The sequence below is a fragment of the Arvicola amphibius genome, chromosome 4 (assembly GCF_903992535.2).
Source record: "Arvicola amphibius chromosome 4, mArvAmp1.2, whole genome shotgun sequence".
NCBI lineage: Eukaryota > Metazoa > Chordata > Mammalia > Rodentia > Cricetidae > Arvicola > Arvicola amphibius.
The window spans coordinates 24,633,211-24,661,097 of NC_052050.1; the positions used below are offsets into that span (position 1 = coordinate 24,633,211).

The window sequence follows — 27,887 nt, forward strand, 5'->3', positions numbered from 1 at the left end:
ACAGCGAATGATGGGGTTTCAAATGCTGGACTCCTTTTACATGGGTTCTGGGGATTTAAACTCAGGTCTCTCATGCTTGAGCAGCAAGTGACACCTTCCCAGCTCCCAGTGAAGGATTTTAGCTACAGGAGTGACAGCATCTAATGTTTTGTTTTTCAAAAGCTAACCACAGAGGTAATTCAAAAGTACCATGTTCTAAGCAATTTTGTACCATTTTATCCCAGCAAACCTCTCCTTTGCAGTGATAGGAAGAAGGAAGGAAAAGGAAGATGGGAGTTAAGAGAAAATGTATTGAGACCTGGGGGTATAGCTCAATGATAAAGTTTATTCTAAGTGTTTGGGATTCATCCTCAGCATCACAAAAGGTCCAGATGAGACCCCAGCAATGTATGTTGTATCTACCTATAATCAGTCGCTCAAGTGAGCTTTATTATATACTCTCATATGCTAGTTTTTTTGTTTGTTTTTTCAGTTCAGAGTTTCCCTGTGAAACAGTCCTGGCTGTCCTGGAACTCACTTTGTAGACCAGGCTGGTCTCGAACTCAGAGATCAGCCTCCCAAGTAGGTGTGAGCAGTCTGGCTTTAAACAAGAGTTTAAGGTTCCAGTGTAGGTGGGTGTGTAGTTTCCGGCCCACGCATGAAATTCCCTCTCGATGCCATGCCGCCTGCCTGCCCAAGTTAAGTCGCACGCAGAGGAGGGCTTGGGAGAGAAAGATAAACCTACCTGCGATGCCTACCAAGAGCAGTACCTCCTTCGGGAGGAAATGAGGCAGCGACCAAGCAGGGTCGCTAAGATTCCAGTGTGCAATTCAGCCCACCAGAGGCGCAGGTTAAAATGCAGATTCTAGGCATGCCCGAGATGGAGCAAATGTGACTAGGGACGACCCTGGGAATCTGCTTTTGGAAACGGCTTAGGCGATTCCGATGCGCCCGTCTGGAGCCGTGAGGATCAAGGCGGCTCTGCGACACATTGTTGAAGATGAACAGGGCCTTGAAATGATTTGCTAATCTCATGATCAGGTAACCAACCCCCGCAAGCAAGGGGCAAAGGGCTGAGGGGAAGGCTATGCGCTCATACGGGGTCGGGCACCAAGAGTTACCCTGGCCCTCTTCACCTCTGACTGTACCTACAAGGATGTATAAGCTCTTTATGGGGCATTTCTCGGCCTCACACTAAGCACTTCTGATTGGCTTCAGGGCAGATCTATCACTCATCTTCTGGGTTAGAGGTGGGTGGAAGGTCAACCACGACCAATACAGAAGCACTTCTCAGCTAAGCCCCTCCCCATCCCGCTTCCTGTTGCTGTCCATCAACCTCCTAGCAGGCGGGACTTTGCCTCCTGCCAGTTGGCTAGTGGACACGTCGTTCATTCCTCAGTTGACTTCCGGTTGGTGACTACCTCCGTCTATCAGTGTCGTTTCGCAGCTCTATTGGCCAGACCAACGTCACTCTAGATGCTTCCCAGTGATTGGTTAAAAATGCTGTCGGTCCCCAATGTATAGAGCGCTTATTGGTGAGCGCTGCCGTCGCTCGGGCGGTGGCGGGCTCCGGGATTGGCGGGTGCTAGGCGGGCGGTGTCAGGCTCTCGGTGGCGGCGGAGGCGGCGGAGGCCAGGGAGGAAGATGTCGTAATGAGCGGTGGGTCCTGGCCTTTGCCGGTGGGGTCTTCCCGGCCCTCAAGGGTTGGGAAGATGGGCAGAGGCCTCAGGGAGGGGGAGCCGGAATCGGGGGTGCCCCCCTGGGACTGGGCCTGGCGCCGGGGCCCGGCTACGGGAGGGGCGGGGGAGGAAGGATTCCCGCCCGGAGGAGGAGCGCGGCTGGCCGGCCGGGCGGAGGCACCCGGAAGGGGGCGTTAGACTCCCCGCCCCTCGGAGCCCCGGGCGGGCGGGAGGCGCTTCCGGGCCTGGTTGGCGGCGCTGGCAGCTAGGAGATTTTGGACCCCCCCTCCTTCGCCCCCTTAGCTAGGTGGCGCGGGACCGTCAGACTGTGTCCGAGTCTGCTCCACGCAGGCGGCCGATGCCCACTCGGGCTCTCCCTGCAGGCAGGCAACGCTTGAGAGCCAGGTGGTGCCCATCAGACTGGCCTAGGCTGCAGCCTGCTGCCCCGCAGTCCCAGGCGGTGTCAGGCACTCCCTAGGCAGATGACTGCTGAGTGAAAACCGAATCTTACTGTTTGTACCTTCGCCCTTGAGCCTGCGACTAGGTAGCTTCAAACTCTTGGAATTCTGAGAAGTTTGAGAACTTGTTGACCGAGCTCCCAGACTATTGCCCGATGCCCCGCGCGGGGGCAAAAATGCACTGAAATGCCAAGGAAAAGCGTAGGCGCAATCGTTCTTAAGAGATGACCTAAGAAATAAAATAGATACTCGCTTTCTTCCTCCATCCTCGTTGCTGACTTAAGGGTGCTTAGCTTCCTCCCGTCCTTCTTAGGTTTCTTTCCCAGTGCCTTTCTAATTTTAGTACAAAAGGAAGTGTTTCTTCTGCCTTGGGCAATTGAGAAACCTGTCCTCACTACATTCCTTGGTTTTGATTCCAATAGTCTGTCATGTTTAATTGTTTCATAATTAACTTGACACTGTTTGGCTTTTCTCCTGAACTTTTCCCTTTTTAGGAGGTTACTGGATCATTTATTTGTTGCTTCGTGGAGAAAGGCCAGTGATCCGTGAGCCAGGAATTGGCCCCAGGTCCCCCTTACACAGATTTCATTGTAGAAAGGCGATTGATGTTGCAGTGTGGACTGGTATGTGCTGTCTACAGCTGTTACATGCTGTGCCCTGCCAGGCACTGGGCATTACAGAGGATGGCAAAGTCCTGAGTTGACCCTACCCCCTGTTGTGCTGGAGGCTGAATCTAGATCCTCCTACTCCCACTGAGCTGTATCTTCAGCCCAGAGAGCTGCTTTGGATAAGATTTTTAAGGCTAGACTGGTTAGGGTGTTAACCAGCACACAGTGAGTTAGCAGAGGGAACGACGGAGCCCAGATCACAGTAGCAGCTCCCATTACCGACCAAAAGGAACCCATTGTCTGGAGTGATGGGGCCATCAGTATCTTGTTTTCATTTAAATTCTTGATGACGAAAGGAGCAGTCAAAACCAGTCAGTGGGGCTGATGTCAGTGTTCCTGTGGCTTCTTTTTTTTTTTTTTTTTTGAGGTGGGGGGTGTTGAAACTTGACCTCACTCTGAAACCCTGGCTGGCTTGTATTCGTATTGTCATCTGTATAAGCCTTGAATTTGAGATCCTCATGCCTCAGCCTCCAAAGTTCTGGAATTATAGGCCGGTGACCAAACAAACATCAGGCCCCGTTAGTATGAATTATCTTTGCCTGAGGTGGTTGCTGGGTTTTCTAATTCTAGTTCCTACTTGATTCTACAGACACTTCCCTCTTTGGTTAAAAGCAACAGCAACAGGGAAAATAAGCTGCTCAGACACCATTATGAGCCCTGAGCTAGATGCTAAATACAAAGATTGTTGCCAAAGACAACTGCCTAGGGTTTCCTCATAACTGTATCTTTCCCTGGGCACCCAGCTGGCTCTGAGAGGAAGAGTTTGGCATCCCTGTGAACATCACACAGGCTGGCTCTCCCTAGATTTGATTTAAAGTTTGGGCCTGGGTCAGAGATGGTTCAGTGGGTAAAGACACTTGCTGCCAACTCTGGTTATCTGAGTTCAATCCTTGGGTCCCACCTAGAGGAAGGAGGGAAACAACTTCCACATTGCCTTGTCTGTCCCCCACCCTCAGAGAGAGAGGGGGGGAGGGAGGGAGGGAGAGAGAGAGAGAGAGAGAGCGCGCGCACAAGTGAGCCAACCAAATATAAAAATGTTTGGGCCTGCGGAAGCCTGTCAAAGAGGAGATAAGCAGTAAAAAGATTAGGGTTAGGGTTAGGGTTAGGGTTCCAGCAGGTAGGGAAGTTAGTATTTGGGTCTTGAACATCTTAGTTGTTGTGGTAGTTAAGTGTTTTGGAGAAGTTATAGTCTCTTGTACTAAGCAGTGACGAGTCCTTGACCATAGGTATGTGGCGAGCTTACTCTAAGCAAGTATTGCCCAACTCTGGCCCTTCTAATGACTTTTAAAGCTTCTTGCAGCCAACCAGTAGACTCTGCTGGCATTGATGTGGGCTCAGCAATTTTCTAGACCCTGACTCCCCCATTTCTGTGCTAGAAATGGGCCATTTTTTTTTTACTTTTTTTTTTTTTAAATTTTTAATGATTTATTTAACTTTATGTTCATTGGTGTGAAGGTGTCAGATCTCATGGAACTGCATTTTCAGACAGTTGTGAGCTGCCATGTGGGTGCTGGGAATTGAACCCGGGTCCTCTGGAAGAGCAGTCAGTGCTCTTAACCGCTGAGCCATCTCTCCAGCCCAAATGGGCCATTTTTTAATGTTACCTTTATTCTGCCTCTGTTCCATCTACACTCAGAAACTCTGCTTCCAGACACTGAAAATAGTAATTATTTTGGGTCAAGTAGATGATGACCAGAGTGAGAGAGGCAGAGACGCTGTTGTAAAGGTTGTGTGGAGTATTCATAAGTAAGCACGTCTGAGTTGATAGGATTACGGTGCCTCATTTGCAGTATTGTGGTCTGTGAACTTGGAGTCATCTGTTTGGAGAAGGTCATCCACTCCCTTGTACATTTATTGGGTGGCGTTTCTGAACTGTCTTTTTGGGTGACTTGAAGAATTTGTGAGCTGCTTCCCAGCTTTTCTAAACCCAGAACCTAGGCTAGGTGTGGTGATGCACCTAATCCTATCACAGTCTGAGACCGGAAGGTTGAGAGTTTAAGTCCCGCCCGAGGCTACTTAGTGAGTTGCAGGGTAGCCTGGGCTACATAGCAAGCAAGACCTTTAAAAATGAAAGCAAGGAAATTTTACCCAGAGGGTGGGCAAATAAGTGTTTCCAGGTTGAGAAATGTGTCACACACAGGCTGTTGGTGGCTTTTCCCGTGAATATTCCTCAGGCTCATCTACCTCCTGTAGTTCTTTCTCACTTTCCTGCATAGCCAGTGCTCAGGTCTTTGTTTCTCAGCTGTAGTTGCAGGTCTGTCTCTTAAGGTGTGAGCTCCGTAACCAACAGATGTCCTCAGGGGCAGCTCTCCTGAGGAGCTGGTGGGAAGGAAAAAGAGGGTGAAGTGTGGCGGGCTAAAGAGGAGTGGGATCGGGGTCATTCTTGAGGAGATGCCCCCATGTCATGGTGGATTTGTTCCGGTTGACAAATGGTGAAATAGAAAATGTTTCTGCTGCTACGTGGGATCCTGAAGGAAAGCACAAAACCAGCATCGGAGCAAGCTCCGAATTGGCCCCAGAGTCGGGGCAGCCAGACCTCTCAGGACACGATTGGGAGCGTTGGGAGCACGCTGTCAGAGTCACCAGTCACAGAGCCTGTCCTCAGTGCTCCAGGGCACCATGCTCTCGTGAGACGAGCAGAGCCTTCCATCTTGGTGATTCTCACTGTGGCCCGGAGAGAGCTCTGAGTAGTGTTGAGATGTCAAGGCTGTCCCTTCAACACAAGCGTGCTTGTTAGCCCAGCCATAGGAGTCGGCTGATGGGCGTCTCTTTCCCTTAGCTGCCTTTTGTTCCAGCATCAGGACTGCTTGCTGTGTCCAGCCAGCAGCTGCTGCGTGTAGTGCAGAGGTTTAACTTGGGTGGCCAAGGCTCAGTCCCCTGAGGTGCCTCTTTGCCTCTGTGAGGTGATTTAGGCCCTTCAGGTGTCATTCGTCTCAGCCACAGGGCGACAGTGGCTCAGGAGGAGTCAGCAGGCACTGCACATTTCCAAATGTCTCTCCAGACTTCCTCACTGGGTTGTCACCTCTCGTGGGAGTTTGTAAAATCCCTTAGTAGCTTCTGAGACAGCTAGCAGGATCATGTGATTGGAAGTGAAATATTTCTGCCTCTGGTTTATATTTAATTTGGAAATTAGACTACAAAAAAATCAAAATCAGATGAAGACATTTCCCAGGCTTCAGAAGAGCAAGCAGCAAGCAGCCTCCCTCCCTTCTCCAGGGAAATGAAGTCACTACTCATTTCAGAAGCTGGGCGAGCACAGAGTGACTCACATACAGTGCCAAAGCAGAGAGGGCAACATGTTCATGCATAAGGAGATTCCTAGTGTGTGGGGCGACACTTGCTTTTATTTCTCCTGTTTGTTCTCAGAATTCTCCTGAGTCCCAGTATTTTTTCTTAAGATTTACTTATTATCTATACAGCGTTCTGCCTGTATGTATGCCTACATGCCATAAGAAGGAACCAGATTTCATTGTAGATGGTTGTGAGCCACCATATGGTTGCTGGAACTTGAACTCAGGACCTCTGGAAGAGCAGCCAGTGCTCTTAATGTCTGAGCCATCTCTTCAACCCGGAGTCCCAGTATTCTCAAGCAGAAAACCTTTACATGGTTTCCTGGGGCGCTTCCATCATGCCGAAATGTTCCCGTCATTCCCTACTGCCCCCGCGTTGATGCCCAGGCCGCAAGCAAACTAGGAGTGACAGCAGTCAGGTGTGGCGGAAAAGACTGAGCCCGGGACAAACCGGGAGTGTTCACATTCAGATGCTCTAATGTCCTAGCTAATGTCCCCATGTGTGTGTTAATGGGAAAGGGCATCGGAGTGTGGCCTGGAGCTGCAGTTCGCTGTGCACTGAACTGACCGCTCCAGCTCACACAGGCACGACCACATTTGTTTTATTGGGTACTGGGGATGGAACCCCAGCTTGGTGAAACTGAACCACATCCCAGCCCTCCTTTGGTTCTTCTTCTGTTTTTTTTTTTTTTTTTCTTTCGAGATGTGGTTTCTGTTTAGCCTTGGCTGTTCTGGACCTTGTTTTGTAGACCAGGCTGGCCTTGAACTCAGAGATCAGCCTGCCTCTGCCTCCACAGTGCTGGGATTAAAGGCGTGCGCCACCACTGCCGGCTCCCCCTTTGTTTCTTTTTGGTTTTGTTTGTTTTCTGAGACAGGGTTTCTCTGTGTAGCCCTAGCTGTCCTGGAACTAGCTCTGTAGACCAGGCTGACTCAAACTCACAGAGATCTGCCCCCCAAGTGCTGAGATTAAAGGCGTGCGCTGCCGCCACCACCAGGCAAATTTGCATTCTTAATGAGACAGTAATTAAGTAACTAATAAGTACTTGTTGGAAAGTGATAAGTCCAAGGATAAAAATAGAAGAGAGGGAGGTAGGGAAAATGTGTGGGAGGGCAGTTTACATAGGGTGTTCAGGGACGTCTTGATGAAAAAGTGACTTCATGAAGCCCTCAAAGAGTGGAAGGGATTGAACCAGTTCTGTCTAGAGTGAGGGAGGAGGGTAAACTCAAGCAGATGTGGGAGCAAGCACCAGGACCTTAGGGGAAGACAGCGTGAGGAAAGCAGTGAGGGAGGAAGGGTAGGCAGTCAGGCCACATGCCTGTGTGTGATGGTTGGCACTTTGACTCTGATGGGATGCTGGTGAGGGCCTCTGAATAGAAGTGTGATGTCATTACGTTTATGTCTCATGTTGAGAACAGACTGACAGCGTCAAGGTTGGAAGGACAGCTCGGTGGCCTTCCGGGTTGGCTAGGTACACACATGAGTCAAGGTGATGGCAGAGCAGTGATATTTGGAATGTGTTCAGAAGTTAGAGCTACAAGTGTTTGCTCTCACATGTGAGGAAAAACAAAAAGATAATTTCAAGGCTTTAAGGCTGAGCAGCTGGAAGGACGGAGTTAGTATTCACTGTGGTGGGGAATGTTTGCAGGAAGCATGGAATTGGAAACTATCAGACACATAGTATAGTGCTGGCTAGAGTCAAGACACTCTCTAATATGTCCAAGTGAAGGTATCAGCAGCTCACAGGGGGCAAAGTCTGCAGACAAACTCAGGCCACCATCATTATATAGTATCTATGTGGCATTGGTTTTGAAAGCCATCAGAGTAAATGAAATTGCCCAGAAAATTAGGTATAGACAGAAAGAATACAAGCCCAGAAATCTGGATGGCCTAGCTGCTGAAAATTTGAAAGGGGAGGACCATCAGAGACTTAGAAGTAGCTGTCTTGGGAATCAACCAAGTGTTTCCAGGAGCAAGAACAGTTAGCTGTTAGATCCCAAAAGAGGAGGGCTCAGGTCTAGGAGTTAGCAGTTAGATTCAGTAACATGAGGTCTGGTAGCATTAGCAATTTGAGTAGCATGAGGGTGGCACAGTGTGGTTGGAGCCAAGTTAAAAAATGAATATTGGGAGTCATTAGGATCAGCAAGAACAGACCCTCCTTGACTTAGGCTATTTGTTGGATAAATTTGTAGTGAGTTGAAAAGATTGGAAGTCAAACATGCATTTTAATATTTATTTATTTATTTATTTATTATGTATACAGTATTCTGTCTGTGTGTATGCCTGCAGGCCAGAAGAGGGCACCAGACCCCATTACAGATGGTTGTGAGACACCATGTGGTTTCTGGGAATTGAACTCAGGACCTTTGGAAGAGCAGGCAATGCTCTTAACCTCTGAGCCATTTCTCCAGCCCATCAAACATGCATTTTAACATACCCAGCCTTCTAAATGTTATAGTGTGTGTGAGGGTGTCCCTCCCTCCCTCCTAACACCCTTCCTTCCTTCCTTCCTTCCTTCCTTCCTTCCTTCCTTCCTTCCTTTCTTCCCTCTCCCTCCTTCCCCCCCCCCCCCCCCCCTCTTTTTTTCTTTTCATTTTGAGACAGGGTTTCTTTGTAGCTTTGGAGCCTGTCCTGGAACTGACTCTTGTAGACCAGGCTGGCCTCAAACTCACAGAGATCCGCCTGCCTCTGCCTCTCAAGTGCTGGGATTAAAGGCATGCGCTGCTACCGCCTGTTGGGGGGGGCTGTAGTTTCATTGGAAGAATGCTTGTCTAGCATGAATGAAGCCCTGGGTTTGAAATCCAGGTGTGCTGGGTAGTGATGGTGCATGCCTTTAATCCCAGCACTTGGGAGGCAGAGGCAGGTAGATCTCTCACTGAGAGTTCCAGGACAGCCAAGGCTATACAGAGAAACCCTGTCTTGAAAACAAACAAACAAAAAGGTGAAAAGTTTTTGCGTCCCAATAAACCTCTGAGATAGCTCAGAGGTTAAGAGCATTGCCTGCTCTTCCAAAGGTCCTGAGTTCAATTCCCAGAAACCACATGGTGGCTTACAACCATCTGTAATGGGGTCTGGTACTCTCTTCTGGCCTCTAGTCATACACACAGAATATTATTGTATACATAATGAGTAAATAAATATTAAAAACAATAAACCTCTCCACCGATACAATAATCCAGATCAGACTAAATCAAACCAAATTAGACAAAGGCCAGGTTTAATGGATACTAGCGCTCCTGGCTTCCAGGCCCTCAGAGAGGAGGTGGGGGAAGGAAAACTAGGAAACCACAGTGTGTTCTCTGGGAGACAATTGAAATAGCCTGTGGGAGTAATCTAGAGCCTCTCTGGGGAGGGTTACCATTTGGTGGCCTTTCTTGGAGGTGGAGTCTGGACTGAGGCAACTCCCAGAGGAGGGGGCTTGGGATGGAACTTTCCACCCAAACATTTCAGACTCTTTAGATATAGGGGTGCCTGGGACTGAGGTGAAGTTTTCACCCAAACAGAAAGGAAGAAATAAAAGAAAAGTAGGCAAAGTGATTCCTATCTGTATTCATAGCATTCCAGAGGTGGAGATGGGAGGGTCAGGAATTCAAGGTCATCCTTGGTTCTATAGTGAATGTAAGGCCAACATAGACTGTGTGAATAAAACTTGTCTCAAAAACAGAGACCTCAAGCCGGGAGGTGGTGGCGCACGCCTTTAATCCCAGCACTCAGGAGGCAGAGGTAGGCGGATCTCTGAGTTCGAGGCCAGCCTGATCTACAAGAGCTAGTTCCAGGACAGGCTCTAGAAACTACAGGGAAACCCTGTCTCGAAAAACAAAAACAAATAAACAAAAAAAAAAGACCTCTTAGGTTTGCTGAGAGTTGGACAAAATTATTTACCACAAAGGTTTGCTTTATTTATTCTCTTTTGTTTTTTGAGAAAGGGTTTCTCTGTGTCTATGGAGCCTGTCCTGGAATGCTCTCTGTAGACCAGGCTGGCCTCAAACACATGGAGATCCACCTGCCTCTGCCTCCTGAGTGCTGGGACTAAAGGCATGTACCACTACTGCCCAGCTCACAAACGTATTTTTTTAATAAAATATTGACTATCATGTAACTTACTGAATACTGTACTAAAAGTAGAAAACATAACTATGAGTATTCTTTCGTATACTGTATAGCACTGAAAAGTTAAATTGGAGGCCTGCAGTTTAGCTCAGTGCTTGGAGGTGTTTGCCCAGTGCCTGTCATGTCAGGATTAGTCTGACAACCCAAGTTCAGTCCCCAGGACTCCCATGATGGAAGAAAGAACCTCCACATGTTAGCTATGGCATGTATGTAGCCATGCACAAATAAGCACGCATGCATACACAAATAAAATATGATTGAAATGAAGTTGGACCATAGAAAGGACTGTCTCAACTGGTGACTGCGGAGTTCTGTTTGAGGGGAGAGGTTAGGAATCACAGCTCATTAAGGAAGTATAAGGTCATGGCTCCTTGGGGTCAGAGCTGAGGGTGGAGAGATTCTCTGTTCTCTCCATTGGCCTGTGGCCTTAGCAGTGTCTTCCCAGAGTTGTTCTGCAATGAAAGGCCTGAGTGTCATCTTCTTGTATTGTGGTTGCTGGATGTCCAGTTGTCCAGGCAGTTTGGAGTCTCACAGCCCAGCTTTCTCACTCCACCCTTCTTCATTGATGCTGATTCACCAGTTTCCCTGGAGGGCCAGTTTTGTTCTTTAAAATCAGCCATGGTTTGCTTTTCCCTTACCAGCTCTGAATTCTTCCAGGCTAGGCAACTGGGAAAGCCTGGCCTTAGAAACTGCTCTACTGGCTTCTGGCCCAGTCATACTGACCAAAATAGCCACCAGAAGGGCTGTTTGCACAGAGTGAAATTCCTGCTGGGGAAATGCCATAGTGGAGGGCCAAGGAAGCCATAGCTGCAAAGTTAAAAAAACAAAACAAAACAACAAACCCTATAGCCTAGGGTCTAGTTGTGGACTTTGAGCCCTTCTAGCCTAGGACAGCTTGATAACCAGGCTCTAGGGTCCTTCCTGTTAGATCACGCAGTCCAAAGCCAGTCTGCCAGAGAAAGACACCCCCACCCCCAGGACAGAGCTCCGCTCCCTACCCTGTGGCGAGGTTAGCGTTCACTGGCACGCAGCGAGGTCATCTGCTTCTAGAGAGTAAGTGAGGGACATCTAGAGATTATAAATGGCCAGAGGGAGAGCTCAGACTTTAGGCTCCCAGGAAGAGAAAGAATGGGAGAGGAGGGAGGGACAGGGAGGAGGCTCAGTGCTTGGTTTCTCGAAACTTATCAAAAGAGCTTATAGAAACTGGAAGGGTGTAGCCCAGGGAGTAGCTGGATCGGATTCTAGGTTTACAAAGGTAGTCTTCCCGGAATACACCGGCTGGATAAAGGGAGGGGGCTGGTGGCTGGAAGCTGCTCTGCAGGCGGTGGGTGGGAGTTCAGGCTGAGTGAGGGTGATTTAAGCAAGGACCAGGGCCAAGGAACTAGTAGTAAGAAGGACACTTCTATGGAGGGGAATCGAGGAGCTAGTTATCTATCAGGAGGGTGCTGCTCACAGTTCCGCTGTGATTAGAGCTACCAGAAAGAAGCTACATTCCAAAGATTCCTGTATCCTCACCCGACTCCCCAGGAACCGCAGCTGTCCCTGGGAAGCAGGTCTGGGTGGGATCAGCAATTCAGTGCAGACACAGCTCACTGAAGAGCCAGTCCTTGCACCCATCCCATACCTGAGACCCATGGTCACAGCAGTGGGCGCCGAATGCTAGCAGAGGACTTCATTGCAGTCCAGAAAGGACCCCAAGAACATGATATACCTGTTACAAAATGGCTGGCCATAAATTTTGCTAGGGAGGAAGATGAAAGCTGGTCTAAAGGTGCAAGCATTCGTTTGAAACACAGAAAAGCCCCAAGTGCGGGAAGGACAGTGAAGAAAAGCATGGAAAGGAGGCCTGTGGAAGCTGGGGAGGAGAAAGCCCCGAGGGAATGCTCAGGTTGGGAGTGTCTGGCTGGCCCAGTGAAGGCCCACAGGGGCGGGGCCGGCCCAGACCAGGGAGTGTCGGCCTCTGTGAAGGTGTCTGAAACCCTGTGAAGGGACACATCCCCCCACGGAAGGGGTCTTGGGTGAGAAGGGACACTTGTTGAAGAATGCCAGTATTTAAGTGGTGGCCAGGTAGAGGAGCCTGCGGGAATTTGCAGGGGGAGGCGACCAACAAGAGAGGTCTGCGCAAAGAGGTCTGTGGTGACCTGGGTGTGGATGGTGGCCTGGAGGGGACCGAGTTTGGCTAAGGAGGGTGGAGACCAATGGTGGGAGTCTAGAAGCTCGATGCTTTTCTGTCAGTCTTGGGGTTCTGTTATGGTCCCTCTGCACCCTATGCTCCTTCCTCCTTGCTGCCTTGTTCAACCCCCTCAGGGCTTTTCCTTAGAACTGAGGTGTACGGTCACTGTGCTTGCGTCATTCATCATGTCAGACAGCAGCCTAGAGACTTCGGGAAGTTCTAGCTGAAGTGAATTAATGATAAGATTAAATGATGCCATTGAGAGTCATGCACTTTATTCTTTCAAGAATATTTGGTGGGGCTGGAGAGATGGCTCAGAGGTTAAGAGCACTGCCTGCTCTTCTAAAGGTCCTGAGTTCAATTCCTAGCAACCACATGGTGGCTCACAACCATCTGTAATGGGGTCTGGTGCCCTCTTCTGGCCTGCAGGCATACAGACAGAATACTGTATACATAATAAATAAATAAATATTTTTAAAAAAGAATATTTGGTAAGGGTGTATGATGTGGATAAGGTGATTGCTGCCATGCCTGATGACCAAGGTTCAGGCCCCAGAATCTACATGGTGGAAAGAACTGACTCCCAGCCAGGCGGTGGTGGCGCACGCCTTTAATCCCAGCACTCGGGAGGCAGAGGCAGGCGGATCTCTGAGTTCGAGGCCAGCCTGGTCTACAAGAGCTAGTTCCAGGACAGGCTCTAGAAACTACAGGGAAACCCTGTCTCGAAAAAAACCAAAAAAAAAAACTGACTCCCACATTGTTCCCTAACTTCACATGCCACTGTGCATGCCTGCATATGAACAAACACATACAAATAAATATAAAAAGGAAGGAATATGCAGCAATCCCTATTGCCCATATTGCTAAATAAATAAATGTAGGTTTCAGTGACCAACTATAAACTGCTGTTACAGGCCAGTGGTACTGTTACAGTGCTGGATGTACTGGAGATAGCTCGGGACAGAGCATTTGCCTAGCACACGTGAGGCCCTGGTCCAACCTCTAGCACAGAACCAAAACTGTAGCATGGTGGAAGTGCTGTGAAATTCTGAAAGTGGTGTAGAATTCTAAGAGTCCCTCTGTGGCTTCACACCCCACTTAGCGGTGCTTTGAATAGGATGGAGGGAAGTTAAGCATGACTTACATCCACATTACACATTTTAAACACACGGTTCCAAATTAAATGAGCCTGCTCAGAGAGCTATGGTTACATTTGTGCGCTTTTCTCCTAACTGCTTTCCTTCCCACACACCAACTGGAAGTGCTTCTCTTTCTGTAGCTCTCTCTTTCCAGTTCTGGAGTGGCAGAGAAATGGCTTTCTGTTTTGATTGCCCAGGTCTGCAGCCCAGGGGCCACATAAAGCTCTCAGTGATAATAGGAGACACACTGAGGGTGGTTTTAGACCAAAGAAGTATTTCAAGTGCCAGCTGGGAAGGACAATGAAACAAAACTAAATGGTGCAATCGGGAGCACCTGCAGCCTATGTCGTAGGCTCTGCTTTAACTTCTCCGTGGGTCTCACTTCCTAACCCTATGACCCTTTAATACAGTTCCTCTTATTGTGGTGACCTCAATGACAATTATTTTCATTGCTACTTCATAACTAATTTTGCTACTGTAATTAATAATAATGTAAATATCTGATTTGCAGGCTACCTGATATGCGGCCCCTGTAAAAGGGTTGTTTGACCCCCAAGTTGAGAACCATTGTTTTAACTGAATAAGCACTGGGAGCCCAATCAGTTTGAGTCCAGGGTGGGTGACTGCAGAGGGAGAGAGAAGTGGCTAGGACATGCTGGGCCATCTTCATCCCACTTCCTTTGCACTCTGCCCTGCTGCAGTGTCCCTGGTTTTCTAACCGGAAGGCTGTCATTCACGGGTTAAGATAAGAACATGAACCCTGAGGGCCTCCTAGGAGACCCACTGCCTGCTTTCTCAGGCCTTCTAGTAACTGACTCATCTTGTGGGGTTTTTTCCCCCAAAGACAAGGTTTCTCTGTGTACATCTGGCTGTCCTGAAACTCACTCTATAGACCAAGCTGGCCTTAAACTTACAGAGATCCGCCTGCCTCTGCCTCCCAAGTGCTGGGATTAAAGGCGTGCGCCACCATCACCTGGCTTCATCTTGTGTTTTTTATCAACACAACATGGTCTGAAAAATGTTGTTTTACTGATTTTGGGTATTAACCAAGGGCTTTGTACATGCTAGGCAGGGTCTCCCACTGATCACACCCTTGTACCTCAAAAGGATAAACACTGGAAAGAAAATTCAGCTCGACTTTTCATCCCGTCTTCAACAGAATAAACATCTGCCTCTGGTTAAACAGTTTCAAGAAAGGGGACTCTCACCCCCAGAGGCAATTGGTTCTGTCTTTTTTTTTTTTTTGGTAAGATTTATTAGTTAAGATTTATTTATTTATTATGTATACAGTATTCTGTCTGCATGTATGCTGCAGGCCAGAAGAGGGCACGAGGTCTCATTACAAATGGTTGTGACGTGGTTACTGGGAATTGAACTCTGGACCTCTGGAAGAGCAGTCAGTGCTCTTAACCTCTGAGCCATCTCTCCCGCTCTTGGTTCTGTCTTTTAAAGGCTTCATTGAATTAAGCAGAAATCTGGCTTTTTGAACATTCAAACAAGTGGCTTGGTTTTGCCCTTTAAACTTACATACAGAGTAAGTACCCTGGTCAGAACCTCGTTGGAATGCCCCTTAAAATGGGGCCAACGTTCCAGATAGAACCCAGCATGTATAATAATACATAGGAAATACTATTTTTCTTATCCTATGATTGAGTTTTTTAGATTTTTTTTAAATAAAAGCTTTTGTCTCGAAAAACCAAAAAGAGGGAAAAATTAGTTTTTTGTGCTGGGCAGTGGTGGCGCACACTTTTAATCCCAGCACTAGGGAGGCAGAGGCAGGCAGATCTCTGAGTTTGAGGCCAAACTGATCTACAGAGGGAGTTCCAGAACAGCCAGGGCTACACGTAGAACCCATCTCTCAAAAAAACAAAAGAAAAAAGTTTTTGTTATCTGGGTATGGTGACCCATGCCTAAAATCTTAGCCCTTAGTAGGCAGAGTGTAAGACTCTAAGTAAGTACACAGCCAAAAGAAGAGGACAGTCACGAGGACAGCAGGGCAGTCACGAGGACAGCAGGGCAGTGAGAAGGCCGGAGGTGCCCGTGGGCCCGGTCCTGAGCCCCATCACCACCCTGCTCATTTCAGTGTCGGTGGTGTATGCTCTGTATTGATGTCTCCATCGAGAACCCTTCAGAGCAGCTGGGCTGGGCGCACAGGACTGCGTTTTGCAGCTGCATGCTTTCATCTGTGCAAGGATTTTGCAGTCACCTGTGTCTGTCCTGTCCTAGGATCCACACGTCCTCTACCCAGAGCTGTACTCTGGCTCTTCACAGTTGGCAGCATCTGCAGCATTCTCACGGATGTGACCACTGATAGCCTGTGTTGCCTTCTGACCAGCCAGTCTGTTTCTCTGAGAATCATGTTCCCTTAGATGCCTGAAGAAACATGCATGGCTGTGTTTTCTCCCTGACCTCTGTCCTCACTAGATTCTCAACATGGGCTCAGTTACTGAGCCTTTGTCCCTTGTGTCTTCTAAGCAATCTCCCCCATCTCTCTGTTTCCTGGAATTTGCTTTCCAAATGTCTGGGATCCGCCTGACTCTGCCCGGAGCGCTTTGCCTTAGTTTCTGAACTCTGGGATGGCCCTCTTTACCACCTGCTCTCGGAGATGGTCTTAGTGTGTAGCCCTTGGCTGGCCTGCAACTCACCGTGTAGACCTGGTTGGCTTTAAACTCAGACATCACTTGCCTCTCCCTCCCATGTGCTAAAGATTAAAGGTGTGCACCACCACACCTAGCCTCTTGTTTTACCTTTTATTTTCTTAAAATTTTATGTGTATCTGTTTTTCCTGCACGTATGTTTTACACAACATGAGTGTGTACAATACACGCTGGAGGCCAGAAGATGTCATCATATCTCTTGGAACTGGAATTACAGAGAATTATGAGCCACCACATGGTTTCTGGCAACTCTGGGTCTCCTGGAAGAATAGCCAGTGCTCTTAACCACAGAGCCATTTCTCCAGCCTCCAGTCTTGTTTACCTTCCTCCCTCCCCCACCCCCAGACCGAGTTTCTCTGTTGCTTTGAAGCCTGTCCTGAAAGTCAGGCTGGCCTTGAACTAGTAGAGATCCCCCTGTCTACTTCCTGGATTAAAGGCGTGTGCAACCTCCCCTGGCTTGTTTACCTTTTAAATAAAAGTGCAAAGTAGATACTTCATTTATTAGTTCCTCCCTTACTGAAAATAAGTGGCTGGGCCTAGGGGCACTTACCTGCACTCCCAGGCCCTGAGAGGCTGTGGTGTGATCACGTTCCAGGTCAACCTGGGGTATGGTATAAGACCCCTGTCTCAAATAAAGTAAAAATGAAATTTAAAAATTACAAGAGGATACAATGGTCCCCAAGCACCCACGGGATTGGTTCCAGGAGCCCTGGAGATACCAGAATCCATAAATGTTTAAGAGGTTTTTTTTTATATATATATAATTTGTAGAATTTACATATAAGCTACACACCTATATACTTTAAATCATTTGCGGATTAGAGTCAGCGTTTTTTGGTGCACGGTTGGTTGAATATGTGAATATAGAACCTGTGGCTATGGAGACTAATCATTGTGGGAAAATACAGTAAATTGAGAAAAATCTGTCAGCGATATAACTACATATATAATAGAATATATATTATATCTATAATATATAATTATACTATATAGCTATATATAATATATATATAGTTATCTATACACAATAAAATTTACTCAGTGTTCATTCTTCTTCCCTATGGGGTTATATCAATTGTCCAGTGTAAAAGTGTAAATTCACGTAAAGGAATTACCCAGCTGCCATCTACTGATTTGTGGGGCCCTTGTGTCTTTGTATGAAGGCTGAGCATACAGCTTTTAGAAAAGGGCAGGGGTGTCCTACTCAGGAGTGCTGGCCTAGCCTTTCTTCAACTCCCAGACTGGTTTGCATCTAGCTTCAGCTGGATTGAGCTGGTAGCCTCAGTTAGTACAAGACTTTACCCCTAATGGAGAGATTTAGAGTCAGCAGTGTCCAGCAGGGGGTGCTCCAGACCCACCACATCCAGTCTTGAGCCAGCCTTCCTGTCCTGGAGTCTCCCAGTGTGATGAAGGCAGGCCTGGCCCAGAGAGATGAGTGTGAGCAAAGGAGATGCTCACCCCTGGCAAGCAGGGCTGTGATGCTCAAACTGACAAGCAGGGCTGTGATGCTCAAACTGACAAGCAGGGCTGTGATGCTCACCCCTGACAAGCAGGGCTGTGATGCTCACCCCTGACAAGCAGGGCTGTGATGCTCACCCCTGACAAGCAGGGCTGTGATGCTCAAACTGGGCCCATGTAGGAAAAGCTGTTAACCTCTCAGAGAAGCAGCGAGAGAGGCAAAATGAAAAGCTGCGTCAGGGAGCCCTGGGTTCTCTTCAGGTGTCTTACCTATTGCTCCATCTTTCTCCCAGCAGATCCACAGATGAGCATGGCCGCCACTGCTGCTGTCAGTCCTAGTGACTACCTGCAGCCTGCTGCCGCTGCTACCCAGGCAAGTGCACGGTGGGCTCTGAGGGCGGGGGCCAGAAGCTGGCTGGGCAGTGAGGTGGATTTTCCACCTTACTCTGCCTGCAAACACCAGGAAGATCCACTTATCCTCATTCTCTGAACTGAGACATCACCACTTGGCTAAGGTGTCAAAGCTGTGCAGAAGAGCAGTGTTAAAACTTGGTGCTCCTGAGGCGAGGCTGTTAGCAAGTCCCTGCTGCACATGCATGAGTACCTGAGTTCAATTCCAGGTTCCCACGTAAAAAGCTGGGCATGGTAGTTCATGCCTGTAGTCCACTGGCCACCTAGTCTTGCTCAGTGAGCTTCAGATTCGGTGGGAGACCTTGTCTCAAAAAATACGGTGAGGTGGAGAGATGGCTCAGTGATTAAGAGCCCTGTTTTTTTAGAGGATCTGGGTTCAATTTCCAGCACCCACAGCTCACAGCTCACAACTGTCAGCAACTCCAGTTCAGGGGATCCAACATCTTCACACAGACATATATGCAGACAAAACATGAATGTATGTAAAATAAAAATAAATCATTTAGAATTTAAAAAGTGAATAAGGTGAAAGAGCTGGGGAGATGCTCAGGGGTTAAGAGCACTGGCTGCTCTTCCAGAGGTCCTGAGTTCAATTCCCAGCAACCACAAACCATCTGGCTTGCAGATAGAACACTGTATCTGTATACATAATAAATAAATAAATCTTTAAAGAAAAAAAAGGAGGAAAAAGCCGGGTGGTGGTGGCACACGCCTTTAATCTCAGAGGCAGAGGCAGGCGGATCCCTGTGAGTTCAAGGCCAACCTGGTCTACAAGAGCTAGTTTCCAGGACTGGCTCCAAAGCCACAGAGTAAACCTTGTTTCAAAAGACCAAAAATAGAACTGGGTGGTGGTGGCACACGCCTTTAATCCCAGCACTCGGGAGGCAGAGGCGGGCGGATCTCTGTGAGTTCGAGATCAGCCTGGTCTACAAGAGCTAGTTCCAGGACAGGCTCTAAAGCTGCAGAGAAACCCTGTCTCGAAAAACCAAAAAAAAAAAAAAAAAAAAAAAGGAAAAAAGACCAAAAATAAAACCCCACCTGAGATGCAGGATGTGTCATTGTCCTTAACACTAGGCCAGCAAGACCAGTAGGAAAACATCTCATGCTGTTGGTCTGTTATGGCCAGGGCTACTTCTGGTGGGGAGGGGAGGGGAGGGGCTTCACCCTGAGAGACCTTCCCTGTCTTTTTCCTTCACTTCATGGATCGGGAACCACAGCAAGGGGGGTGGGGATATGGTGATGTCCTGGAATGGGTGGGGAGGAGCTCTTAGAGCTGCTGGGATCACTGGCAGAAGGGTGTCTAGCCAGTCTTCTCACCTCACTCCTGTCCCCTGCTGATTCTTGCAGGACTCCCAGCCGTCTCCCTTGGCCCTGCTTGCCGCGACATGTAGCAAAATTGGCCCACCAGCTGTTGAAGCTGCAGTGACACCTCCTGCTCCTCCACAGCCCGCCCCACGGAAACTGGTCCCTATTAAACCAGCCCCTCTTCCGCTCAGTCCCAGCAAGAATAGCTTTGGCATCTTGTCATCTAAAGGAAACATACTTCAGATTCAGGGCTCTCAGCTGAGTGGCTCCTATCCTGGAGGGCAGTTGGTGTTTGCCATCCAGAACCCCACTGTGATCAACAAAGGGAGCCGATCAAGTGCAAGTATACAGTACCAAGCAGTCCCGCAGATTCAAGGGAACAGTTCCCAGACCATCCAGATGCAGCCCAATCTCACCAACCAGATCCAGATCATCCCAGGCACCAACCAAGCCATCATCGCCCCCTCATCATCCGGCCATAAGCCTGTCCCCATCAAGCCAGCTCCTGTCCAGAAGTCAAACGCAACTACCACCCCTGTGCAGAGTGGGGCCAACGTGGTGAAGCTGACAGGTGGGGGCGGCAACGTAACACTTACCCTGCCGGTCAACAACCTGCTGAGCACCAGTGACGCTGGGGCCCCCGCCCAGCTCCTCACTGAGAGCCCCCCCACCCCACTGTCTAAGACTAACAAAAAAGCCAGGAAGAAGAGCCTTCCTGTCTCACAGCCATCAGTGGCTGTAGCTGAGCAGGTGGAGACGGTGCTGATTGAGACCACGGCAGACAACATCATCCAGGCAGGAAATAACCTGCTGATTGTGCAGAGCCCTGGGGGGGGCCAGCCAGCTGTGGTCCAGCAAGTCCAAGTGGTGCCCCCCAAGGCTGAGCAACAGCAGGTGGTGCAGATCCCCCAGCAGGCCCTGCGGGTGGTGCAGGCTGCCTCTGCAACCCTCCCCACCGTTCCCCAGAAGCCCTCCCAAAACTTTCAGATCCAGACAACGGAGTCGGCGCCAACCCAGGTACCACAGTCTCTGCCCCGCCTCCCTCTCCTCTGCTCACCCTTTGCCTTGCTTTTGAAACTGCGGCAGATCATCGCCAGATCTGATAGGAAGTTGGAGTCACCATCATTTTTGGGTGGGCAGGAAATGACTTTTGCCCTGGGGTCTCTTTGGGTTTTAGGCCAAGTAGTCCTGATCTGTAGAAATCAGATGGAACAGGGATATCTAGTCTGTTGTATTCTTTCATTATGGGGTAGCTCTGGGCATGACTATGGGGTAGATATGAACACTTTTGTAATAAAATATTTTTATCATAAAATTACATACAACAGCAGCAAGAATGAGAATTCAGGTCAGAACCACAGTAAAGTAGGAAAGTTCACAAGGACAGACTGCTGCCTACTGTTAATGACAAGAAAGATCACAGGTAGAACAGTTAGGCTTTTTCCTTTTCTGAGGCAGGGCCCACTGTATATCTCAGATTGGCCTTCACCTCACTGCGTAGCCCAGGCTGGCCTCAAACTTGAAGTCCTTTTTCAGTGTCAATGCTGGGATCACAGGTGTGAGCCGCCATACTTGCTGCTTTCCACCTGTGCTCACCCTCTTCTCCCCTCACCCCGACATGGTTTCTCTTGTGCTTCATGTGTGTGTGCATGTGGGAGTGTGTGTGTTTGCCTACTAGTCTAGATCCCACGTGAGGTTTCTCCGAGCCTGCTGTATCTCACTTGACATGATGACATCTCATTCTGGCTGTTCTCATCACACTGTGCCCTTGCCTCTTGGTCAGGCCAGCACCCAGAAGGCCACTTTCACAGCTGTTTCTGCATCTGCTGCTGTCGCGTCTTTTACGTCCCCTCCTTTGCAGCTGTTAAGTCAGCTGGCAATTGTGCCAGCTATTCAACTCTGTCTTTTCTTTAGATGCCAAGCAAGTAAGAGCACTGGCTGCTTTTCCAGAGGTCCTGAGTTCAGTTCCCAGGAACCACATGGTTGCTCACAACCATCTGTAAAGAGATACGGTGCCCTCTTCTGGCTTGTAGGCATAACATGCAGGCAGAACACAATGTACATAATAAATAAAGCTTAAAAAAAAACCCTCGTGAAATCAGTAGTGAAATGCTGGTGTAATTGGGAGTCTCCATTTAGGCTTCACTGCGTGTTCCAGTTAATAATTCTTTTTTTTCAAATTTTTATTTATTTATTTATTCATTCATTCATTCATTTATTTATTTTTTATACAATATTCTGTCTGCGTGTATGCCTGCAGGCCAGAAGAGGGCACCAAACCTCATTTCAGATGGTTGTGAGCCACCATGTGGTTGCTGGGATTGAACTCAGGACCTTTGGAAGAGCAGGCAATGCTCTTAACCGCTGAGCCATCTCTCCAGCCCCAGTTAATAATTCTTGAGGACTTGACCTAAGGACTTTGTCCACCGTACACGTGGTTGTCACATCTCTTATCTGAGACACTTCCTCACACCCCCACTCCATGGGGCTGGGAATTAAACTCAGGACTCTGTGGATCCTAGGCAAGTGCTCTGCTCCAGAGCTATATCCCAGCCCCACTTCCTTTTTAATGTGACTCTCATGACCTTGCTGCCTCGAAGGTCACAGGCTGGTTACTGTGTGTTCGCGTGATGTTTCCCGCGTGAGCTGGTGCAGGCTATGCATGCTTTCACTGAAGTGTCGCAGAGTGGATGTGTGCGGGATTCTGCTGTCCCATTGCTGGGTGGTTACAGCGTCAATACCTAACACACCTATGCACTTTAGTAGTTAACTTTTTCTGTGTCTGGAGACATCTCCCACCACTCAGGGTGAAGCGCATGCTATGCGAGTGTGGGGACCAGAGTGGGGTATCCCCAGAAGCCATATAGAGTGGACGCAGTAGCTTGCAGCTACCCTTGCAGTGCTCACACATGGGAAGGGACAGAATTACCAGAAGCTCTGTGAGCCAGCCAGCTGGGCATCCGGGCATGAACGAGACCCTGCCTCACACAGGTGGAAGGCAAGGATTCACACCCAAGGTTGTCCTGTGACTTCCACAAGTGTGCTTTAGCACATGTGCACACACAAACACACATATACCACACACACGATAAAAATTATTTTCTTCTTCTTTGTATTTCATTAGTATTTTGAAGAGTGATAACATTTTCGGATAAGATAAATATCCTGTTTCTCTTTGAAAATTTTTAGATGTATTCTCTTTTCTGTGTATGAGTGTTTTGCCTGTGTGTATGTATGTGTACTCTGCATGTCTGGTGCCCCGGGTCAGAAGAGGAACTGGAGTTACGGATGATTGCAAGCTGCCGTGTGAATAAGAGAAACCTGGGTCCTCTGGAAGAGTAGCCGATGCTCCTAAACACTGAGCCACCCCCCCACCCCCCTTTAAAATGGTTTTGCTATGTAGGTTAGGCTGGCCTGGTCACTTTGTAGCCCATGCTGGTGTTGTGCTTTTTAAAAATTTTTCCAATTTTGAGATTTAGTAGTTACATTTTTCAATACTAAGCAAATTAAAGGTTTGGTCGCAGGTCAGTAACCAGTTTATGCCAGTTTTGTGTCCTGTTCAAAACATCAGTATTGTCTGAATACATGTTTGGGCTGGTTGAAGGATGGGATGACGGAGGTGTCCAGTTTTCCCTTGGACAGGGAAGGCTGTGTGAAGGTGCCGGTGCCTTGTCTCTTAGGATTCTCTCCTCTCTGGTCCCTCAGGTTTATATTCGTACACCTTCTGGTGAGGTACAGACAGTCCTTGTCCAGGACAGCCCCCCAACAACAGCTGCAACCACGTCAACCACCACTTGTAACAGCCCTGCACCCCGAGCTCCCCAACTGAGTGGCACCAGCAAAAAGCATTCAGCTGCAATTCTCCGAAAAGAGCGACCCCTGCCAAAGATTGCACCTGCTGGGAGCATCATCAGCCTGAATGCTGCACAGTTGGCGGCAGCTGCTCAGGCCATGCAGACCATCAACATCAATGGAGTCCAAGTCCAGGGTGTGCCTGTCACCATCACCAACACTGGCGGTGAGGGAAAGCCCTGCAGCCAGGGTGTGGGCTTTGCATTCAGCACATAGGAATCCTGAGCCATTTCGAGACAGGGTTTCTCTGTGTAGCTCTGGCTGTCATGAAACTCACACTGTAGACCAGGCTGGACTTGAACTCATGCCTCTGCTCCCAAGTGCTAAGCTCAAATTCGTGTGCCACCACTTTCCTGCTAAGGAAGGCTTCTTAAAGAGAAAGGCTGGTGCTGAGGCTTAGTGGCAGAGAAGGGTGTCCTGGACAGTAGGACCAGCTTGTCCTGCACACGAGTTCAGTGAGGATAAATGCTGTGAATGCAGTCTTGAAAATAAGAGGGACAGGGACAGATTGCTCTGTGGTTAAGAGAACTGGCTGTTCTTCCAGAGCCTGGGTTTAAATTCCAGCACCCACATGGTGGCTCACAACAGTCTGTAACTAGTCCCATAGCATCTGATGCCCTCTTCTGGTATATAGATAAAATGCATGCAAAACACCCATTTGCATAAAATACGTAAGTAGATCTTTAAGAAACCTAGGGAAGAGGGAGAGCTGAGCTGCCTAGCAGAGGCGGTCTTCATTCTGCACCGGGTGTAGGGCAGCTGTCCAGGTTGAGGTCACGACTTTCTTCCTCCCTACTGAATTTCTGTCTTAGATTTTATGCATTTGGTTTGTCCACTTTTAGGGGACACTAAGGGAGGACAAGGTAGCCTAGAGTGGTTTTTCCCAAAGCTCATTAATAAAAAGTTCTTGGGAGAGTTTCCTCCAGAAGCGTCAGAATCTCAGAGAGGTCCTGGCTCTCACTGCTTTCCAGAGTATTAGCTGCCATGACTCATCCTTAACCTGTGCAGGAGGCAGAGGAAGAAGGTCTGGCCTGGGCTTCCTTTCCTGAACCGCATCCTCTCTTCCATAGGGCAGCAGCAGCTGACAGTGCAGAATGTTTCTGGAAACAACTTGACCATCAGTGGGCTGAGCCCCACCCAGATCCAGCTGCAGATGGAGCAGGCCCTATCTGGAGAGGCCCAGCCCGGGGAGAAGAGGCGGCGTATGGCCTGCACGTGTCCCAACTGCAAGGATGGGGAGAAGAGGTAATACACACCGAGGGCCAAACCCCCAGCCTGACATACGCCCTGCTCCACAGTTGCTCTGTGGACAGGTGGCAGCTCCTAACTCCTGCCTCCCACCTCTCTCCTGAGCTCTCTGACCTGACTCCCCATGCTTCTCTTCGTTCTCTCCCCTCCCTCTTCCTATTTCCTCCCCACTGCCAACCCAACCCCCTCAGGTCTGGGGAGCAGGGCAAGAAGAAGCACGTATGCCACATCCCAGACTGCGGAAAGACTTTCCGGAAGACATCCTTGCTTCGGGCCCATGTCCGCCTGCACACTGGCGAGCGACCCTTTGTCTGCAACTGGTTCTTTTGTGGGAAGAGGTTCACACGGAGCGATGAGCTCCAGCGACATGCTCGAACCCACACAGGTCAGTCTCCCTGTGCCCTTCAGCTGCCCTTTGTGCACCACCACCCTGGCTGCTCAGGAGCGTCCCCAGCCATCAGACCACCATGGAGCTCTTCCAAGGCACTGAGCTGTTGCCCAGAGTCGGGTGGCTGCACTCCACAGCGTGGTCACCTTTTGTCATTTCTGCAGAGCTGCTTGCTTAACAGGCTCTGAGCTGGGCAGCTATCGTCCTGTCAGTAGAGAGACTGAGGCAGGAGGATCAGGAATTCACAACCAGCCTGGGTAACATGAGTAACTGTGTCACAAGTAAAAATAAATCAGAAAATCCCACCAAGCGCTGAAGAGGTTTGCCAGGCACTGTGTTTTGCATTTTCAGCTAACTTCAGTTAATCCCAGGAAGGTCTTGGAGACGCTTGGAGAAGTGGCTTGTGGTAGGCAAGCTGGGGTCCAGTTCAAGCCATCCTCCCCCCTTTTTTTTGTTTCTGTGATGTACCAGTTTGTCTTAGGACTTGACTCCTTCTGACTCAGCCCTCTGCATTGGAGATACAGGCAGGCATGAATCTTCGTGAACTAAGCCAGTCCTCTCTCTTTTGTCTTGCCTCAGCTTTCCAAGCGTTGGGATTACAGGTGTAAATCAACATACCCAGCTTTCTTTTTTTATTTTTTTTTTTTAAGACAAGATTTTGTTGTGTATCCTAGGTCTACCTTAAACTCATGACAGTCCTCCTGTCTCCTGAACGCTGGTATTACAGGCCTGCTAGGGTTGGTGTCACGGTTGCTATCACAGTTCTGTGCTTTAATGCACTCACAAATACAGACCACACTATAGAAGGGTGCCCTAAGCCTGTCTTGGGCGTGCCCAGTGTCCACAAGGTACACTGGCAGATACTGCTGTAGTGAATGGTGCCCTGCTGAGCAGAGATTGGAGTCTGGACATGTGAGCCAAAGTTACAGCTTCTAGCTGGATCAGACCCTCTCAGAGGCAGAAGTATAAATACCCTGACAGTGTGGTCCAGACTTGGTGGGTGAGCATGTCTTCCTGCAAGGAGGATGTTGATCAAAGTTTAAACTCCAAGGCACACAGTCCAGAATAAAGCAGGTTTGCAGAGGCTCAAGAGAACAGTCTGGGCAGGGAACAAGGAACTCATTGGAACGAGGTGGACTAGAAGGGACAGCTGGGGCAGAGAGATGAAATCAGTAGGTGACAGGAAGGACCCTGTTAGCGGAATATGGAGATGAGGCCGGGTCGGCTTTTCCAGGGGCTCTCACACGTGCTTCTCCTTTCTGGGACTGTGGCAGTGTCTGTACGTGGGCTCTTTGGTAACAGTTATTTCCTCTTCCAGGGGACAAGCGCTTTGAGTGCGCCCAGTGTCAGAAGCGCTTCATGAGGAGTGACCACCTCACCAAACATTACAAGACCCACCTAGTCACGAAGAACTTGTAAGGCCAGCTGAAGCAGGAGGCCCTGAAGATGGAATCCCCGTCTAATTGGCCTGGGTCTGTGGTGGACAGGTGCCCACAACTGCCCTGGGCAGCCCTCACCCCACTCCTGTTTTGTGGCTGTGTCCCCACAGGGAGGGGCTCTCCTCCTGTGCTCTCCTCCTTCCAAAGGCCCTTCCCTTCTCATCAGGAGCTCCTGGCCTGCCCAGGCCACGCACACTGGCCATGCCCAATGAGACGTTCTAAACCAGGACGCATGGGGACCCTTATTTCCAAAGGAAAAACATGCATTTCACTCCGTCGAGGAGCAAAGTGAGCCCCCTATCCTAACCCATGCCCTGCCCCAACACTGCCGGAGTCCCATTGTGCCATGCCCCCCAATCCTCTGCCTTCTTGTCCCCCTCAGTTACCTCCCCTGGCCGCTAGGGACACCCTGGGGCCCTGTACCCAGGCTCCTACTGGCTCCCACCTCTGCGGAGGGCTGGGAGGCTGCCTCCACTCCACTGCCCAGCCCCTGCCTTGGCTCTCCTCCAGACATTCCAACTTCCTATTTGAAAGGTCAGATGCCGGCGGACTCCTCCCACTCCTTTTTCTATGGAGAACGTTGCCTTATTCTCGGACTTCAGATGATGAACACTGTGTATGTGTGTGCTTTAAAGACATTTTATTTAATTGCTCCCTTCTTCCTTTCTTTACTAGCCGCTGCCCCTCACCTGCGTTCAGTTTAGGGTTTGGGGGCAATGCTGAGCATAGGAGTTTTTTTCTCACTAACATTTCTTTTCTAAATGACACATTTCAACTCGGATCTGGACTCACGTGGAAACACCTTCCATTCTGACTCCCTCCACACCCTTTCATCTCATCACCTACCTGCCTGAGCTCTATTGTGTACAGTGTATATTGTATAATAGACGATTGTGTCTACGACATGTTTTAAAAAAAACATATTGCTTGTTATTTTTGAGGCTTTTAAATTAAACAAAAATCCAACTTTATTTTTCGTTGTAACTGCTTGAGGATGTTTTATTAATTAAGTGACAGATTTGTTATCCTTTATTAACGATGTATTTTGTTGGTCAGTGCTGGGCTGACAAAAATTTTTCTCGCTAATAAATTTAGTTGCCCGAGGCAAAGTCTGCTCTTGGCAGTTGGGCTCCCTTTGTCTGTTCCTTCAGAGGTCCCACAGAGGGGACTCCAGAGGAGGGAGCTCCACACTCTCAACTTACCCCCCTAGCCCTAGCAAGTCCAAACCATGGCCCCAAAGGAGAGGAGTGCTTGGAGCACCTCTGGGGACTTCCGGAGTAGGACTTCCAGAGCCCAGAAATAAATGCAGATGTCTCTGTTTTTCTTCTCCACTAACCAGTCTTGCATCAGCCACAGAGACAGATCCTAGAGGGACTTCCTGAGCTGGTGGACTAACTCCTCTATCCTGCTCCAGCCCTGGAGGAAGGCAGTTACCTCTTAGTCCATAAAAAGCTAGCAGAGGAGTTAAGAACGTTGGCTTGGGGCTGGAGAAATGGCTCAGAGGTTAAGAGCACTACCTGGTCTTTCAAAGGTCCTGAGTTCAATTCCCAGCAACCACATAGCTCACAACCATCTGTACTGAGATCTGGCGCCCTCTTCTGGCCTGCAGGCAGAACACTGTACATAATAAATCTT

General features: G+C 49.0%; 1 protein-coding gene across 2 annotated transcripts; it reads left to right on the forward strand.

The window, feature by feature from the left end:
• Nucleotides 1–1,574: 1,574 nt before the first annotated feature.
• On the forward strand, nt 1,575–27,236 carry Sp2 (Sp2 transcription factor). 2 transcript variants are annotated; one of them, XM_038328413.1, is made up of 7 exons: nt 1,575–1,638; nt 17,906–17,982; nt 19,368–20,342; nt 23,031–23,343; nt 24,248–24,422; nt 24,617–24,810; nt 26,132–27,236. In XM_038328413.1, the coding sequence occupies exons 1-7, from the start codon at nt 1,632–1,634 to the stop codon at nt 26,230–26,232; spliced, it is 1,842 nt and encodes a 613-aa protein (XP_038184341.1). In that variant the 5' UTR covers nt 1,575–1,631; the 3' UTR covers nt 26,233–27,236. The 2 variants fall into 2 exon arrangements, with proteins under 2 accessions (XP_038184341.1, XP_038184340.1); XM_038328412.1 differs by having other exon boundaries at nt 1,602–1,638; nt 17,903–17,982.
• The last annotated feature ends 651 nt before the right edge of the window (nt 27,237–27,887 follow it).